Consider the following 19,746-nt stretch of genomic DNA (forward strand, 5'->3'; position numbering starts at 1 on the left):
TTAAGTTTTGTTAGGAACACAGTTATGAGAAGATGTTGTGCTATTTTCTTTAGTTCTTTATAAATCTGCACGAGGAGTTGCAGTATTTTCTACTTCTCTTTTGAACTTTTATGCTGCATTCCATACAAGTATATTTATAGACCAAATCAGTTAATGCCTTTACTGTCACTTTGGTGCATATAAGAGCTGTGTAATGCATTGTTTTTCTCATCTATATGTTTCTAGAACAATGAATCTTGTCATAATACACGTGATATTGATGTTTACATTGTATTCACCTGTCTTGTGACTTGCTGCTGTGATGTCAACAGTTTGATCCAGTCAGTTTGAATAGACCTTTAATCTAGTGTTTTTTTATATCAAAGATAGAAAATGGTCAATCTAGCCTTTACTAAATTTTGTAAATATAAAACACTCACCTGGATAATCTAGTATGGGCCTACCTGGAGAATTACAAATAAAAATTTCATTACCCAAGTATTTAAAGTCATTGTCTGATTCCAGGACGGTGGAACCATTATTCAATACTGCAAATCAGGGGATTCTCATTAAATAAAAATAAATGAGGTCCCATTTTCTCTTGTTTCCATGATTAATACTCTCCAGTTTTCTTCTTCATCTGTGTTCATATAAGTTACCAGGATCTTTTTCAATCAATGTAACCATAAGACTAGGAAATAGTCGAGCTCAGCTACAGTGGGTTGGGTTTCCAGATGATGTCAGGTCACAAAATGAGCAAGAAAATGAGTTTGATCTTATGGGCAGAAATATCTTGCATTTTTTTTTTTTTTGACAGGAACCTGAAAATTTTCAAAAAAAAATCTAATGATACATAACACAGATTGCCCACCCTTAGTTACAGAAAACTTTCACACTTATTAGAAGATAAATTATATTTTGAATTTCTATTTAATCGTCATTCCAGGTATCACAAACAATTTTTTATTTGGGTTTAATAATAATGTAACTGATATTTTAACATTATGCATACTCTAGTGAATAAATATTTATTAACTATTCTTTCCAGTCACCTCAATCAAGGTTCTTTAATCCTTTTAAGATGGTGATAGGAACTCCTGGTTATTACCAGCTGGACGGGTGAATATCAAAATTGACAAGAAAATCATTGTCACTCAAATTCCCTTAAGATTCACTAAAATCACAATTCAAATCTCGAGGAAAGTCACCATCTTCACTTGTATCACTGTCACTATGCACAAGAAAGTCATCTTTGTTTCCCAAATTACATAATATGACATCAATTTTCTCCTGCGAGGGACATGAGTGGAAGTCATACTGTTGTCTTGACTCAGCCATTGGCCAACCTAAACTTATGGCTAAGAGACCTGCAGCTGCTTTGGGGCAGTTGCCAGGAGGCTCCACAAGGATGCTCAGAAATCACAAAGAATGGAAAATTTAAAATGAGCCTGTAGAATATGTCAGCAAAGGCTTAACACAAATGTATTGGCAGAATAAGACAACTGTTGTACTTTTATATCCAAAAATATTTCCATACAAACCAACTTCTATGGCAATTAAAAAAAAACAAAATACACGTAGTTGTTAATTATAAAATATCTCCTCCACAGCTATGACATATAAATTACATTCAGGATCTCATCCACAACTTATAACCCTAACCCACCTGCGGTAGCGGTTCAGTTTTCGAGGCAACACATTAATTTTTCCCATCAAAACAAATTCACCTTATTCTGCTCAGATGATTTAGGTACAAACTTTCCACAATAGTCTCATTAAAGTCACTCATTAAAGTATTAACTTTCCACAATAGTCTCTTATATTGTTTGATCTCATATTTAAGTGAAGAAAAAACAAAGAAACAAAAAAACAATTACTGTACTCCCTTCTACTGCATTCCTAAAATAATGTCATTCAATTCACCGAAAATAATTACTAAAACACATTGGATGATTTTTTTATATGATTTTATTAAAACTAACGATATTTTCATATCCATGCAAGTTTTCCCTCTAAACTAATGGGTTCACTCATTTAGGTGAAAACTTATGTATGTAAAGCATATGTAATGTTTAATAAAAATTCAAGTTATATACCAAACACTGAATGATGTCCCAATCTCAACACGATTTCAGAAGAGAAATGGATTGTTTGAACAAATCTTTGTCCAGAAGAGGACTGTCTCCGATGAGATCTTGTTTTGGAAGATTACACAGTTGGCGTCTGGAAAGCAAGCAATATATTAATATTAGAGTATATTGTTGTTTACAATGATAAGTTTTAGAAATTAATGTAAAATATAATCTTAATCATCTTACTAATGAAGCTGAACTAATTTAGATGGTACTAATTCTGCGATTACTTTTACCGTAAGTCCTGAGCTGTGGTAGTGAGAAACTTGATAGCATATAGCCAGTACAATAGGGTCAGGATATATAGCAACTTTATATAATGAATTTTTTATATCGCGGCTACCAAATTATCGACATTTCCCTATATACTATAGCGATATATATTTTTTTTTCCATGAGGAAAATCAGGCAGGAAATATTTCAAATTTACCACGACTTCCAAAATTATCGTCATTTTCCAATATATAGCAACTCACAACTTATGTGGGGTTATGTTCCTGGGACCTCACATAAAGCCAAAACCTATAAAGCCAGAAACACTCCTAAAAATCCTTTAAATCATCCCAAAAATACGAGTTGAAAAGCTGTACAGTACTTAAATGTACTACACTAATGTACTAAAATTTCTATCTCTTGTGCAAAATATATGATGTCTCTATTCAAATTATTCGCTGTCTTGCATGGATTCCAGCAATGCAAATTATATTCTGCTAACTTTAGTCTATGACAATTTATAAGATAAAAACTTTAAGCCTAAAACCACTTTCAATCTTGCCAGAAGTTGATGTATTATGACAGCTGGCCCAGCAGCCGGCCAAGTTTACCGAGTGGTATTTACTTATGAATTTATATTCTGCTAACTTTAGACTGTGCCATTTTATGTCAAGTTTAGTCACTTTTATTGGCCTCCAGAAACTAACCCTATTTTCCCCATTGATTACATGTAATTATATATCGCAATTTAGTATACAGCGAACATCCTTGGACCCTATCTCGCGATATATCCCGACCCTACTGTTCTACAGTAGGCTACTAAATCTACAAAAATTATTTTTTCAAAATATATCTTGCTAATTATAGGGTGCATCTTATGACCTGGGAAATATGGTGCTCTCTAATGTCCTGTAGTGTTGACTCCTCTTGATCCCTGGCACACAGCCTCAGATATATTTTAATAGCAATCCGTGAGTTTCCGAGGGATGCACGCTTAAAAACTGCGAGCTTTAAGGGAATTCTGTACAGTATATAACTAACAGCTCAACCACCATCGATGTGAATAGATGCAAACGAAAGGAAAATTATCTGTAAATTTCCACTTGTACAAGGTTTTGTAGATTTAAAGTGGCAGAAGGTGAATAAGGTTCTGCTCTTCATGTAGCAATATAAAGAAAGAATCTAAAGGTACAGGAGGTAAAATCAGGTTAAAGGAGCTTACTGATAAGTTTAGCATACTTTGAGCATGTACTGGGTAGCTATCGTTCACTGTAAATAACCCCTTAACAATATTATGTGTGTATAGTTCTGCTCCCTACTTTTGCATAACAATTTTATCATAAAAAAATTGAACCATACTCGAGTACAATATGGTAGCTATGCGAAAACGCTTCATTTGCTGGAAAAACCATCACAAAAATCATTTTCTAAGACATGTACTTCAGCAGTGCCACTAAATGTTAATCTGTAATACTGTACTGTGGAGCTGTCGTGCAATTCTAAGCTAGGAAAATGGGAATGGATTGAGAAAATGTAACTACTCACCTAAGAGCTATATCTTGACGGGCACACAAGGCCCTTCTATTTGGTCCAATGCCATCTAGAATCCTTTGACAGTGTTCAGCCCGGGCCTTTAGTAAGCGCAGCACACCACCTGATTCAACTACTGAAGGTATTTCCATCTTCTTGACTTCTGTAAATGGTAACACAAAAATTAATTAAAACAATAAAAAACAACAATTAGAAAATTAATGTTAGCAGTGATATCCTCATGAGCCGGAACAATTGGTGCAAAGCACTACCAGAAATGAAAGATTTCTGTGTAATGATATGATTCTCAAACCTAGAAAAAATTCCCCATCCCTGGAATTTTCCTGAGTACAGTACAAGTTAAAGTTTCTTGGAATTTTCTGGAAATTGCGCATTACAGTATTTCATCCTCGGAATTTGCTCCCAGACCTAAAAAAAAAATATTGGAGAGAGTTTCCATGATTTTCTTGGAAATTTTCAGAATTACACATTATTTCATCTTCGGAATTTGCTCCCAGACACAGATTTTTTTGGGGGGAGAGCTTCTGGAATTTTCAGAAAATGCGTCCGATTTTCAGTCTCGGAACTTGGTTCCAGACCCGGAAAAAAGTTGGAGAGAGTTTTTGGAATTTATCTCGTAATCTTCTAGAAAATGCGCCTGATTTTCATCTTTGGAAAATCATTCCCAAACTTGGAATTGAGAAATTTTCCAGAAAAATTCCAAGCAAATTTTTTACTTTCGGCTATTGTAGAGTTCCGGCTAAAGAAGATATTACGGTACAGTGTTTAGAAAAACTAAAACTGACAATATTTCAAATGCAGCTAATCAAACCATCCTTGAAAATGTTAGATCAGGTTATGAAAGTTGTGGAAAATGATAAAAAAATTTATAAGGTGCAACTTATACCAATGTAATAATGCTTGGGGTAAAAAGTTAAGTTTCAGTTTGTTAGCAAAGCATCACAACCTTATTTAGGAAATAGAACTGCAGCATTTAACAGCTATGCAGCACTCACTCGCATTACATCAGTTTGCTATAAATGGTTTTGATGTTAAACAACTAGTTTATTAACACCAAATATTCTTCATAAACACAGTACAGTTCAGGGTTACATGATTTAGAGAGAACAAGGTGAGCCTAATTTGAATAAATTTCAAATTGTATACTCCAAACATTTACAAAAAATGCTATGATAAAGAATAAAATTGATACATAACACTTCGTAAAATACAATAGTACAAAAAAACAGCTCCTGCACTCAAACCCTCCTCTGGCTGATGAGAGACAGTTCAACCAAGCAGCCATCCAGCTGACTCAGAGATGTGTGTGTCTGTTGCACTGTGTGTAATCTGTAATGTTATATAAAGGAAGACAGCCAGGCTAGGTAGCCTGGGCTAGCAATGCAGTTACAGTCCACTGCCTCCACACATATGTTCACTTCCCACACATATACTGTACATCCATGCTCTTAATTTTTCTTATTTAAAGTTTCATATTATATTTTCCTTATATCTAAGGTACATTAGAGTACTGTATTGTAATTATTTTTCCACAACTTTCATAGTTTCATTACATGAAACAATGACAATATGCATAACCATCTCACAGACCACATCATCTTTCAGTCTAAATAAAAACCAGCCTGTATTGATGAGTACTCATACTGTGCTGTATTTCTCTTGAATTATATAATTGTATATTTATGCATTATTTGTCTGTTATGTCAGTTAATAGAAAAAGGTTCAGTACTGTATTGGGTCTTGGGACAAGGTCTGGAACCTATCCTCCTGTGTACCATATTAAAAGAGATTCACTTTATATGAATTTGCTTCCAAGGCCCTTTCCTAGAACATATCCTTCATTTAAATTGAGGGAGTACTGTACCCACCGAATACACTACAGTCCACACTTGCCTGTATCATCTTGGGTAGCATCTACAGAGCAAAGTTCTCTAATTTGCTGCACCACTTCTGGTCGAGCAAACCTGGTGGAAACTCCAAGACGAGCCAGCAAGTGGGGAGCACTGAAACGTTTGAGCGCAGTCCCAGCTGCCACTTCATTAGTTGCTACTCGGGAGGAGTCTCGAGCCAACAGGGCCCAGTTTATGTCAAGTGCTCCAGCAACATCTGTAATAATAATCAGTGGTTAAGATACCAGTCTTTAATATTCTATATTCAGTAGAAAGCAAAACCACTTAGAATGATGAGCAAATCTTGGAGTTGCAGCTATGAAACAAATTTAAAGTTGGCCCTGATAAAAAGGGTGATCACAGTAAATGAATCATTAAACACTGAAAAGCCAATCCCCTGCATCCCTTCACCTCCCTTAGTTAAATTAAACACTGCTCACCCCCTTCCCATGCCACACCCTATCTCAGTCTGACTACCATACCAAACACAAACATCTTAAACATCTAAGTGTTGGTGACCATAGTTACCTCACTCCCTGGATACTGTATATAAAATGCACAAGTATATAGTAAATTAATATTAAATTAATTAAAAACCATTACAGTACCACCTCAATGGAAAAAAAATGATGTGTAGGAACATGGAAAGCACTAAAATATATACTGTAGTATAATGTTGGTGGAAGAGCAGATTAGGTGGAGGGTTCAGGGAAGGCTGGGGGATGAGCAGAGGTGGTGTGGCATCCATGCAGCATCACGATCAGGCGGAAGTTAATGAGGGAAAATGAGGGGGGGGGGGGTGGGGGAGACACTAGGAAGGCAGTGGGGAGGCCTACAGTTACCCAAAATACTTTATTTTTTCAATTTAGTAGCCACAAGCCTTTGTATTCCCGGAAAAATAAAGGCATGCAATTTGAATGCCAAACCAGGACATGCCCTACATCGATTGAAGGGGGATAGTATCCTAATGGGAACACATTGATTGATGGGGTTAGTACTTTAGAGGTACAGAGTGGTAGAAAAGGTGGAAAATAAATTAACTCTGCATAATGTACAGGTATCCTCGCTTTACAAATGTTCAAGATACAAAAATTCAAGTCGTGCACCCACTGTGGTCAGCTGGGGCAGCCATCTTAGAGAGATGCGCAGAGGACTTATTCTTACTTACTGATCACAACAAACCCCCTCCCTCCAGCATCTCCACCCAGTCCATGTCTTTCATTACGCCATTCTCCATCCCTTGTGGTGAGAGCCGACTTCCCTCTCTTAAAGTATTCGCTCACACAATTCAGTTTGTTTTTTAATTCAAAGCTAAGGGTGGTGGCATGCTTATTTAAGTATTACACTTACCGTAACATTGCTATTTCAGGTAGATAAACTTAACTTTCTTCACTTCTTATAACTCAGTTACATGCAAACAATCCTTCATACATGTGTAAAAAAGGTAAAATAAATAACTTTCATAAAGTAAAAAACATAAAGGAAATAAGCAATTCTTTCTTTGTGTGCGAATTAGTGTGCTGAGTGAAGGAGCGGAGTGTGGGAGCCTCGTTGCTAAGGGTAGGCAGAGGCAGCATCCCAGCCGTGCTGTTGCTAACGCAAGCTTTGAGGTCACCCGCCAGGCAGTCCCTGAGTTACAAACGCTCAACTTATGAACACCCGTACTTATGAATGGGATCCCAATAGTATATTCATTAAAAAATTTTTTTACAGGTATCCCTCAATATATGAATGTTCGAGATACGAATATTAGCTTATATGAATGTCCTAAATCAACACCTATTTTTCATGTTATGAAAGCTCTCCCAGCTTATATGAATTTGGATCCCAGCAAAAATTCAAATCATGCACCCTCGGGAGCTACCGGGTAGCTGGGGCGGCCACATCCCCTTACCAGGTCGAGGTAAGAGTTGTTATGGTTATTTTTCAACTCATAATTTTAGGTTATACAGTACAGTGAACCCTCGAAGATCCGGACTAAAAGGGGGAACCACCTGTCTGATAAAACCGATTGTCCGAGCCTTCCGGTGAATGTACTAAATGTATAAAAACGCTAAATAATGATATAAAAAAAAAAAAAAAAAATACAGTCCATAATTCCTGACCACTGGGGTTAGTTAAGTAATATCTCCGTTAGCCAGAATCCCTCAAACCCGGAACTCTCCGATAGCAGGAATTGAAATTTTCTTGGAAAATCATTCCCAAAGCTGGAATTTTCTAAAAAATTCCTGCTTTGGGAACGATTTTCTGAGGGGCACATTTTCCGGAAAATTCTGAGAAAATTTTCCTAATACAGCTCCTCCCCGACTTACAAACCTACTTGACTTACGACCACCCGCACTTATGACCTGCCCCAGTCTTACCAAAATTTTTTCAAATTACGTATTTTCGAGTCCTAACTTCAGTACACAGACAAAATTTTCATTTGTAATTCACTTTAAAATGGCTGGCAAGCTTAAAAGTGAGAGTTTTGTGGTGCTGAGAAGAAAAAGAGACACCCATTTTAGATTTTCTAAGTATTATTTAAGCATTTTCGACTTAAGACCATTTCGACTTACGACCTGGATTTGGATCCCTAACCCAGTCGTAAGTCGGGGAGGAGCTGTACCCGGAAAATTCCGGGGATGTGAGAGTTTTTTCTGGGTTTGAGAGATGATGTAATGGGCAATTTTTGGAACTTCTGAGAAAATTTTTCCGTTACCCGGAAAATTCCGGGGATGAGGGATTTTTCCAGCTTTGAGAGAGTCGTCTCGTTACACAGATATCTCTCATTCCTGGAAGTGCTTTGCACCAATTGTTCCTGCTAACAGGGATATCACTGTACAGACTTTTTCCTGTGAAAAAGCCACAATTTTGAGCAGCATATTACTGTAGTCACTTTGTACTCAAATGTACTACACCAAAAGACTAAAATTTTTATCTCTTGTGCAAACTATGCGATGTTTATATTCAAATTAAGTGCTAACTTGCAAAGATTCTAGCAATGTAAGTTATATTCTGCTAAGTCTAGTCTGAGACATTTTATAAGATAAAACCTTCAAGCCTAAAACTACCTTCACCCTGGCAGGGAGGAGGGGGTAGGGGGGGAAAGGTGTTGACAGCCAGATGGGGAGATTACCTAGTGCGTAGTCATCAGTCAAATAGAGGGAGTTTAAATTTTTTGCTTTTGCCCATGGACCTAAAATGTTCTTTGCTCTATTTTGGGAATGCTTCTGGGAGGCTTCTTAGCCCAGAACCCCCAAATTTTTTGTTCGAATCTTCCAAAATCCGGATTTACCGGGTCTGGATCTTCGAGGGTTCACTGTATAAACATAACTTTCTTCATATTTTTTTCATTCAGTTACATGCACACACAATCCTACATACAAAATAAGAAAAAAATATCATGAGGTAAAAAATATAAAGGGAATAAACATATCTTCGTGCACCAGTGAGAGTTAGCAGGATGAGATGGGGCAGTTATGTTATGATTATTTTTCAGTTCATAGTTTTGGATAGGTAAACTTTAACTTTCTTCACTTGTTTTTTCACTCAGTTACATGCACACTCAATCCTATATACATATTGTGCAAAAAAAGTAAAAGAAATAACTCTCATAAGGTCAAAAACATAAAAGGAATAAACATTTCTTTGTGTGTGAGAGCGGGGAAGGGAACGTTGCTAAGGGTCGGCAGAGGTCACTGGGGTGGTTGCTAAAAGTTTTACATATTCCAGAACATTTGCGATAAAAATTTTTGGGACCTAATTAAATTTTCCATCCTTTGTATTTGCTGAGCATCTTTGTGGAGGCTTCTAGCAACTGCCCCAAAGAGGTGTAGGCCTCTTGCCCAATAGTAATGGATGGATCATGGCCGAGTCAATATGTACTGCATCCACTCCTGTGTAATGCCCCAGGCAAAAGGAAATTGATTTTGGGAGACAAGGATGACCCTGACATGTGTAAGTGAAGATTGTGACTTTCATCAAGATCTGAGTAGTGAATCTCAAGAATTTTAAGGAAATTTGAGTGAAGAGGATAAGGAATACCGGTATGCTGGTGGTGGTGTGGCAACTTTCACCAATGAGGCTTCCACACGGGATTGGAGTGATTCTCAGATTATTCCTTCAATTGTGCCAATCAGGAGTTTAAGGTCAAATTAAAATGTATATTATGTTTTTTCATTGTTCAATATTCCCCTGTTCTGTAGGATTTGCCACCACCATCCTCAGAGGGTTAAGATTGTAAACTGTCTCCTATTCACATACAGCAAAATGATTTTCTTGAATTTTTTATTAGTTTTATTAGGTACCAGTTTTTTCAGACTCCAGGCCAACTAATTTCTAATGGATTTTCTACTGCAGATTTATTTTGTAAAGGACAGGATAAATACTTACTGAATTTGGCCTGACGATCCTCTTCTAATTCATCATCACTAATTTCTTCAAGATGGGTCTCTTCTTCATCTTCCAGTAGATCTAAAATATATCACCACAGGGAAATCATAACACTTATCTGTTTATTAATGCAGTATAGCACCCTTAAAATAGGCCTTGAATCAATCTTATCTCTAAAAAAAGAAAAAGAGAATCCTTAATGTGTATTTAATTGTATTCTCACAAGCTATTACTAAAAATGCCATTTCACATTCACTGCTTCACCCAATTCTTTATTGCTAAAGTTTCAGTTGATTAGCTTCAAATAATCGTTTTTTCTTCTACATTAACCAAAAATTTATAGGATTTATGTCATTAATAATGCTAAACATTTGTCTTCCAAAAGCAACCATCAAAATATGAAATGGTAGTTGATGAAGAAAACAGTAGGAAGTAAAACTCACCATCATATGAAGGGCCAGTTTCACGACTAAGATTCCTTGGATCCTAAAAACACAAAGAATGATTTGCATATAATGAATTGAAGAGCAAAACATAATCTTAATATAATAAGTTGTATACACAAGAAAAACATCTTAGTGAGCTATGTGAAAAAAATAATTATAATACTGTAACTACCTTGGTACAGTATTACTAATTATGCATTACTTCAAATATTTATTCACTGCTACAAGTTCTTATACAGCACCATTCATCAACAATCCAGCAGTAGTAAGAAGAATTAAAGTGTACCAAAACAAACTCTCTAAGCTAGGAATACAGTAAGTACTGTACTATACTGTACCTCAATCTGAGTGGTGTTCAAGTTTCGGCTGTCTTCATCATTGAACCCTCCAACCTGCCAAATATGAATTGCTTTGTATAAGACAAATACAGTAAGTGTTTACTTTTGTTAAAGACACAAGTAATAAATTTACTTTATACCTAATCACCCAATGTTCAATGGTTTCTCTTTTCACTTAAACATATAAAAGATAGAGTAAGGAATCCTGAGCTGCTATTTAAGAGTTAAGGAGTCAAGATCGAGTGGGGAAAGCATAAGACCTTTTGTCTTCAACATAATTAAACATACTTTAGACCAATGCAATTCAAAATATATGCAGATTCAGTAGCCCATATGGTTTTTCATTATGAAACATTCCACTCAAGAAGGTGGCATTCCAAGAAGGCAAAAGGCATTCAAAATAGATATGGCACACGGGCTAAGTGGTCAACTATAATTCTCAGGTTGGACCTGAACCTCTACTTTACCTCCTGATTAAGAATGTCATCTACATCATCACTAATATCACTAAAGGTGTCCTTTTCCTGTAGTGCTGTATCAGCTTCAGCAGCTGCTGGTGCAGGTGACTCTGTTCGCCGTCTCTTAGGATCTGATTCTTCTTCAACCTTGTCCTCAGAAGGCCCTCTCTTTTTTTCTTCTACAGTACCAGTCTCACTCTCTGGTGGTATAGACACTGTTCAAAGTTAGTATGTGAATCTATGATTTTTAAAATACAGTGGTCCCTCGATTAACGAACGGTTCAATTGACAAAATTTTGGTTAACGAATTAACTCCCATAAGGATTTTCAGTTCCATTAACGAACAAAACTTTGATTAACGACAGCCTTATGAGAAACACACTTTGTTGTGCACATCAGCTGATCGGCTAGTCCGTTAATACAGTAATTGGTTCTATGTTTACATTGGTCTAATTGGTTCTATGTTTACATTGGTCATTCTGAAATTCAGTTAACATATTGATAATATACAGTGCAAAAATTATTATGATACATGAAGAAGGCATTAGAACTAATGCACTCTGTACAGAATATGGCATGTCATCGTCGACTGCCTCTACAATCAGTTGTTTGATATGTAAACAAAGCTGCCGGGAATACGACATACACACCTCAAAGTAAATTAAAATATAGTATTCTTTTGTTTTTTATTTATTATTGTACAGTATACTGTACAGTACAGTACTGTATTTAGTTTATATTTAAAGTTTTGTTAATTCTATTACCGGTATACAGTAGTGTGTGTGTATACTTTTTCTGTGAGTTGGAACCAATTACCAAATACAGTGACCCCTCCGTTAACGAACTCAATCCGTTCCAGAAGGTCGTTCGTTAACCGAAAAGTTCGTTAACCAAAACCATTGTTTCAATGGGTTTTTGGGTAATTGGTTCCAGCTCACCGAAAATTTCCTAAATTCAACAAAAATGGTAGAAAAGTTCACTTACTTTGAGGTGTGTATGTAGAAGGCTCCTGGATGATGATGATGATGATGATGATGATGATGATGATGATGATGATGATGATGGGATTTAGAATGGGGGTGGAGGAGAAGGAAAAAGAGAAGGCATTGGGGTGGAAGAGAAGTCACCCCATGGCGCCATTTCACCCATAAAATTTTAGTTCTCTTGGTGTATTTCAAGATTATTTTCTTTAAATCAACACTACACTGCATTATATATTGTCAATATGTAAAATATATTTCAAAATGACCAATAATTTGCTTGGAAACACAGAAAAAAAGCGTTTAGTTGAAGAGAGTCTCAAGCAAGATGTTACCTCCAGTGAAAACAGAGAGAGACTAACGCCTGTTTGCTGTGTTAAGAGGCTGGATGCCGCGCATTAAACTAGTCACTTTACCTTCAGTTATGTTCAATAATTGTTAAAATGACTAAAAAATTGAATATTAACCTTTTAAAATTATTGAATAGTATAAACTTCTTGATATTTACTAAAATAGTAAGGAATTTAAGCCCTAGAACCAATTAATGTATTGGCGGACTGATACTAAAGCTGGTTGCCCGGTCAGTGCAAGAGAAAACATGTTGAGGTCGGTTCGTATGAACTTCGTTAACCGAATTTTTTTTCGTTAACCGAATTGAAGATCCTTATGGAAGGCAGTTCGTTAATCGAAATTAAGTTAACCGAGGTGTTCGTTAAACGAGGGGTCACTGTATCCCATTGAAATAATAGATTCAGTTAACAAAATTTTCGGTTAACAACTGACTCTGTGGAACCAATTGTGTTTGTTAATCGAGTGCATTTTATACCATTATTGTTACTAGACATGCATACACACTAATCCTTAATTACAATTCATAAACAACACTCACACATTCTAAACTCAATTTAACATGTCCTTTGTCTTCCTATATTGTTAAAATTATTTATCAAAGTTATATAATAACATGACATACTTAAACTTCAAAACTGTCATTGCACAAGGCACAAGCAAAGTGCCTAACTGGGATAAACATCCTCTACAGTAGAATTCCGATAGTTTAGCATCTGATAGTTCATAAATTCCGATGGTTCGGCATCAGGCCAAAATAGTCCTATACTTAATGATATTTTATTTGCAGGTACAATATTTATTTATTTATTATTACAGTGTACTGTATTGTGTTACTTTACTCTACAAGTGTATTTATAATACATGTACACCACCGATTTTCTGGCACCCTTGGTTCCAAAGCCTTGCCAGATAATCCGTTTTGCCAGGTCAGGTAATAATAATTCAACAATACATTCAAATGTACTGTACTACACAAGACTAAATTTTTTATCTCTTGTACAAACTGTGTGATGTTTAGACTCAAATTAATCCCTATATTACAAGGATTCCAGCAATGTAATTTATATTCTGCCAAGTCTAGTCTGTGACATTTTATAAGATACAAACTTTAAGCCTAGACTGCCTTCACCCTGGCTGTGAGGAGGGGGAGGGGAGATAACAAAGTGAGTAGTTATCAAAACAGAAGGAGTTTTAGTTTTCTCTTATAAAATGTCACTGAACTGACTTGGCAGTACAGTATATAAGTTGCAATGCTGTAATTCTTGTAAGATATTGATTAATTTGAGTATAAACACCACACAGTTTGCAATAGACATAATATTTTTAGTAATTAACATATTACAGGTTTACCCTTAGGACAATTATTTCTTTTACTTTTTCCACAATATATATTTAGGATGGTGTGTGCATGTAAATGAGTAAAAATAACTGAAGAAACTTACATATATCCTCCCAAAAATATGAGTTAAAAAACTTGTACTCAAATGTGATGTTTATACTCAAATTAATCACTATCTTACAAGGATTTCAGCATTGCAAATTATATACTGTACATTTTATAAGATAAAAACTTTAAGCCTAAAGCTACCTTCACCCTGGCTGGGAGGGAGGGAGGTAAAAAAGTGCCCCCTCATAATTTTGTCTGGACTAAAGGAGGTGCCAGACCATCAGTTCCCAGATGATCGGTGGTTTACCTGTAGTACTAGAGCACGGGCATTTTAAATTTTTAACACCTTATCTCATTTAAAAATTGTCAAGTTTTGGTTTAACTATCTTCGACACACTTGAAAAAATTTGGGAGGGAAGTCAGAAAAACTTAGGATTCTATGCTCCAAGTGCGCATCTTTACAAGACTCTTACGTGGCTTAGAAATAAAGAAAATATACTCTAAAACTATAAAATATGAAAAATAAAGAGCATGGGTGTGTATGTGTGGGAAGTGAATGTATGTACTGAGGCAGTGAGCTGTAACTGGGGCCAGCCACACTCTCCCTGCCCCCTATGTGACATCACAGAATACAGGCAGCAGCTACACGCGTCTCTTGACTCAGGAACGTATTGCTGTCGTAAGTTGGGGACTGCCTGTACTGTATTTCTGAACTCACTACTCTAAATAAACTTCTCTCCAGTGCTATGATAATCTCTATTTTGGGTCCTTCATTCATACTGAATTATAATTCTCCCCTGAAAGGAGGAAGTTAAAACCACAATTCATTAGCATCTAAAATTATTTTCAATAGCAATGGAAAATTCAATGTCATTCATTATCCCTAACTGTTAGAATAACATCACATCCCTGTTCCAGATATAGTGAGACAAGGATCTGTTTATACAACTGAGTACAGTCCACAATCTTATCATCCTACCTTCTGGTGGTACTTCTGTTGCAGGTTTCTCTTTCTTGGCTGGTGAATCTCTGTCAGCTTGAGGGGGAGCATCAGCAGCCCTACGCACCCAAGATCCTCGACCTGGGTCGTATTCCCATAATTCGCCTGAAAATTTTTTTTAAATGCTGCTCTATAATTACAATAATGAATTCAATACCGAAACTTTTAAACTATTTATCATTAATGATACTAACAGCTTTCAAGAAAAGACTTATGAAATCATTACCAATGCCATATTAACTGTACTTTGCAATGCACTACACTGAATAAAATTTCAAATACAATACAGTACAGTAATGACTAAATAGTGTATGCAACTGTTCTAAATCACAAAATTATTTCTTATAATGACAATGTGAAAGAAGAGTTTTGCAAAATAATTCTTCACTGTTATTATCACACACCAGGGTACCTTGTGCTACACTTCTTTTGGACAAAAAAATAAGCTACAGGTATTTCAAAATTAAAATCACTCTGTACATTACATGCCCACTAACAATTGTTTTAAACTACAACAGTATTAGTTATAGCTGCAAAGGAATACTGACTCAGGAAACAAAACTTATAAGTTGCTGTGTGAAAGAAGGGTGTGAAAGAAGGAGTTTGATAGTTTTTATAATCTATTCCTGGAACTTTGTACATTATAAGAATGACATAAGGAAGCCTGTCTAGTAATTCCAGGACTCTGAAAAGGTTGCAAAATATAATAATTATGGCTGTGAGGATCAACAACCCCCCAAAAGTATACGAGGGAATGTATTACTGGTATTAAATCACAGCAGAGAAGACAGTAGGAAATTCAGCTGCTTGATGCTAACTTCTTAAAAAATTTAATCCTTCACTGAAACTGATGATAATCTGCCCCAATTATAAAAACACTTTCATAGCCATTTAGGAAAAAATCCATGTTCTTATAAATAAAAATGTAGCATTATTTTGAAACCTTCCCCAACAATTTCAAAAGCCATTAAAAATTTGAATAGCTTCTTGTGGATTATCCATGAAATCCCTTAATTTCAGGTCTTTTAACATTCAGATAAGAATATATGCATTAATTTAACAGCTCCTGAAAGAACCATGGTGTTGTTCTACAGAGCCTACATTATGATACAGTAATACAGTACAGTACTCCCGGATAAATCGCGGATGACACCCTGGATGTACCCAAGAATGTCTGCGGGTAGTTTTAAAGTAGCTGGCATTTTCGTAGCCAGGACAGGGAGCCATTCATTCTAGAAACAGTAATTTCCTATACCTGTATTGTATATATGTATGTATGTGTGTGTGTGTGTGTGTGTGTGTGTGTGTGTGTGTGTGTGTGTGTGTGTGTGTGGACACACAAACACACAAAACACATACAAATAAATAATAATGGGAAAATCCTCTCACAAATAATCAGAAATTTTTTTTTAAAAATGTTGAGTCTACTCTCAAGTCCATTCTGTACCTTTTATTAATAGAGCACACACACACATGCACATATATACAATACAGACAATACAGGTAAAATAAATAATTGTCCTAAGGGCAAACACATAAAGAGAATATACATTTCTCTATACACAAGTAAAAATGTACCCCCCCTCTCCCGGTCAGCAAATGTTATTCGCGGATTTAGCAATTCGCGGCCAGTTTGAGAACCTAACCCCTGCGATTTGAGGGGCATGCTGTACAGTACTAATGTAATTCTGCATTTATGATGTATAGATCTGCTAATATACAATACAAAAATTCACATGATAAAAAAGTCAAAGAAACATTTATAGTTTTCAATGCACAGTACATATGTATACTAGCAGTGGTGCCACCTGTTGCTCAAGAACCATTTCTTCAGTATCATAAAAAAGTAAATACTAACACTATAAAAATATGAAAATTAAAAGTACTAACCTATGACTGTGGTTGGATGCAGCGATAATTTATGGGTGATGCAGCTAAACAGGAGACAGTGAAATGTATGTCACTGTAGGTTAACTCAATAACTACATGCAAACTTTAAGACCCAAAATCGATGAAGCTGGACACACAGGGGGATTATCTTACCGTCATTACCAGGCATGAGTGCCTGGTCCTGATCCGAAGGTGGAGGACTTGCAACATCCCCACCTCTGGGAGGCACCAAGGCACTCTCAACACCCTCCTCCTCACTACTGGGAGGTCTGAGAAAATAAATATAAAAAGGTTAAGAAAACAACATTTCTTAAGAATATCTGGTGTTAATTAAAATTAAAAAAAATCTGATACTAGTGCAATTCATTAGAAAGTTGGAATCTTGGAAATAAGAAATCTGGAAGTCTCAGAAATATGGTGCTTGGTGTGTGTGTGTGTGTGTGTGGGGGGGGGTTAAAAATCAATTTGGTGCTGTTGTATAACTATTTTTTTTAAGGAAAACAAGTTTATCAGTAAATTCACAAATAGAGCAACAAAAACTGCCAAACAAAGTGGCAAAGGAGATAACAAAATCGGAATAACACATTTGGCTACTGTGATGTTTATGTGGTTGTGGCTGTTGCATCTGAACCCACTACTGAAATCCTTGCAGAAATAACTAAGGAAGGCATACTTCTAAGTAATTAATGTGATTAATGTTCAATTGTTTTATATTTACAGTATATTATTTTTTACTTCTTATCTATATACTACATACAGTCAATAATAATGGTATCCACACACCTATTACCCAAAAAGCGGAGTTCACCATTTTATTAAAAAGCCTACTTTCTGAATGTGAAAGTTCAAGAGTCAGCCACCTGATGGTGCCTTTGTTTGCTTTGATCTTGTTGGCACCAATCAAACTAGTTATCAGTTGTCCCAAGCCTTGCCTTGAAAATTGGATTATTCTCTTCAGAATGATGGGCAGAATTTAACATTGCATCAAAAAGTTCCTCATCAGGCACCATAAAGAAGAGAAAGTGAAAGGTGCTCAGTACTGACCCTTTTCTTTACAACTGTCAGAAAATCAATAATAACCTAACAGAAACGTACATTAAACTCGTGAGACATTAATAAAAAACTTCAGGAATTTTCCAATTAATTAAGCATAAAATGTCACTAGAGGAAGCACCACAGCAGGTCTCTGGATCTGGTGAAGGCATCACTAAATTCGTGATAGATGCTGTTCCTGCCAGGCCACCAAAAGCTTTGCCTTAGTTTGATATAATACAGTATCTTGTCCACTTTCACAGTGGCTTATTTCTCATGTAATGCTTTACCATACTAAGAAAAGTAAAGGAAATTAAGTACTGTACCTGATAAATAGAAAATAACAACATAATTGACTCAAATAGTTAGGGGAACAGCTAAGGTGGCAGATTAGTGTAGATGTCTATGTTTTGTAGTGTCATACAATAACTTTTATAGTACTGTACTGTATAATAACGCAATCATATCTATTGTAACATACCAAGCTCAGTACTTATCATGAATAAATGTTGAGTGTTGGGGATGTAAAGCGGTGACACTGGGGTGTTCTGGCCAAGCAGCAATAAGTATAAATATGAATTTTGGGTGAAAAAACATGTTAATATAAAGATACTCAAATAATAATAATAATAATAATAATACAGTAGTACCCTGATTTACGCGGTCAATTGAACCCATGGGGTACCGCGGAAAGTGAAAACCGCGTAAAGTGAACAACAGAACATATGGGATTAATTCCAATAGAGACTGGCCCGACCCCCAAACTCCACTTTTTCAGACACAATACCTACGTTGTAGTAAAAATTACACCTTAATTTTATGATGGTATGCACACACAATTAATAATTAAGAGAAATATCAATAATATTAGTTTTTTTAACACTTACATTAGTAGAAAAGATGGCTGGGCACACAGGGATGGGGGGTAGGTTCCGAGGCAGAGGGCAGATTATTGGCCCTCACCTGTATCACTTGTATCAATTGTATCACTATCCACCACATAGGCTTGCAGGGCCTCTTTGTCAAACCCCTCAAAGTCCCTCTTTGTCAAACCCCTCAAAGTCCATATAAGTCCATATCCTCACTATCACTGACTTGGGCCGGCTGTGGCGGGTGAAGAACTCGGTAATTTCTTGATGACTGGGCGACCTTGCGCGCATCCTGCCCGCGCCGCTTCCTGCGTATATGAGTAGATGCACCTCGTAAAGTGAAAGTCCGGTTCTGGCGAGGTACCGTGTAAATGCGAAATCGCGGAAAGTGAAACCGCGTAAAGCGGGGTATTACTGCATAAAAGTCCTATACAGTATTCGTTTATTATTTCTATGTGACTTGCATTGTGAAAAATCATGTATTAACAAGGGTTTACTATAAACACATGGAGTGATCAGACTACTGTCTGTCTTCGACGAGGTATGTAGTTGGCTGGACTGATGATTTTTATTACTGCAAATCCAAGATGGCCAGCAGTGACAAGGTTGTACATGCTATTGTGGTACTAGGATGCAGTTAGACTCTCAGTCTTTTTATCTATGTTCTTATTTCTTCATTAGGCCAACCTTTGTTCCCAAATCTCTTTTCCAGGAAGTTGGTTAAATAAGAGAAGGTCAGAAATTATTTAAACAGAATAATCTGTCAAAGTTCAAGGTCCACCTGGTTGTAACCTTGTCAACTTGAAGCACACAATAACAGGAGTCTCCTTAGAAATTACATCAGGCTATAAAAGGCA

At 36.2% G+C, this 19,746-nt stretch overlaps 1 protein-coding gene across 4 annotated transcripts in view; it reads right to left on the reverse strand.

Annotated features, from left to right (window-relative positions):
- Positions 1–1,929: 1,929 nt before the first annotated feature.
- LOC121859120 (zinc finger CCCH domain-containing protein 13-like) overlaps positions 1,930–19,746 on the reverse strand; it is a 47,393-nt gene continuing 29,576 nt past the window's right edge. For 3 of the 4 annotated variants that reach the window (XM_042355825.1, XM_042355823.1, XM_042355826.1), the window contains 9 exons: positions 17,142–17,257; positions 15,078–15,203; positions 11,390–11,595; positions 10,923–10,976; positions 10,582–10,624; positions 10,139–10,219; positions 5,769–5,981; positions 3,870–4,017; positions 1,930–2,202 (listed from right to left, as the gene is read on the reverse strand). In XM_042355825.1, coding sequence (XP_042211759.1) covers positions 2,100–2,202; positions 3,870–4,017; positions 5,769–5,981; positions 10,139–10,219; positions 10,582–10,624; positions 10,923–10,976; positions 11,390–11,595; positions 15,078–15,203; positions 17,142–17,257 — 1,090 coding nt within the window. In that variant the 3' untranslated portion in view covers positions 1,930–2,099. The remainder of the gene's footprint in view (positions 2,203–3,869; positions 4,018–5,768; positions 5,982–10,138; positions 10,220–10,581; positions 10,625–10,922; positions 10,977–11,389; positions 11,596–15,077; positions 15,204–17,141; positions 17,258–19,746) is intronic. The other variant, XM_042355824.1, reaches the window with a different exon arrangement.

Source organism: Homarus americanus, unplaced genomic scaffold (assembly GCF_018991925.1).
Source record: "Homarus americanus isolate GMGI-L3 unplaced genomic scaffold, GMGI_Hamer_2.0 scaffold50924, whole genome shotgun sequence".
Classification (NCBI taxonomy): Eukaryota; Metazoa; Arthropoda; class Malacostraca; order Decapoda; family Nephropidae; genus Homarus; species Homarus americanus.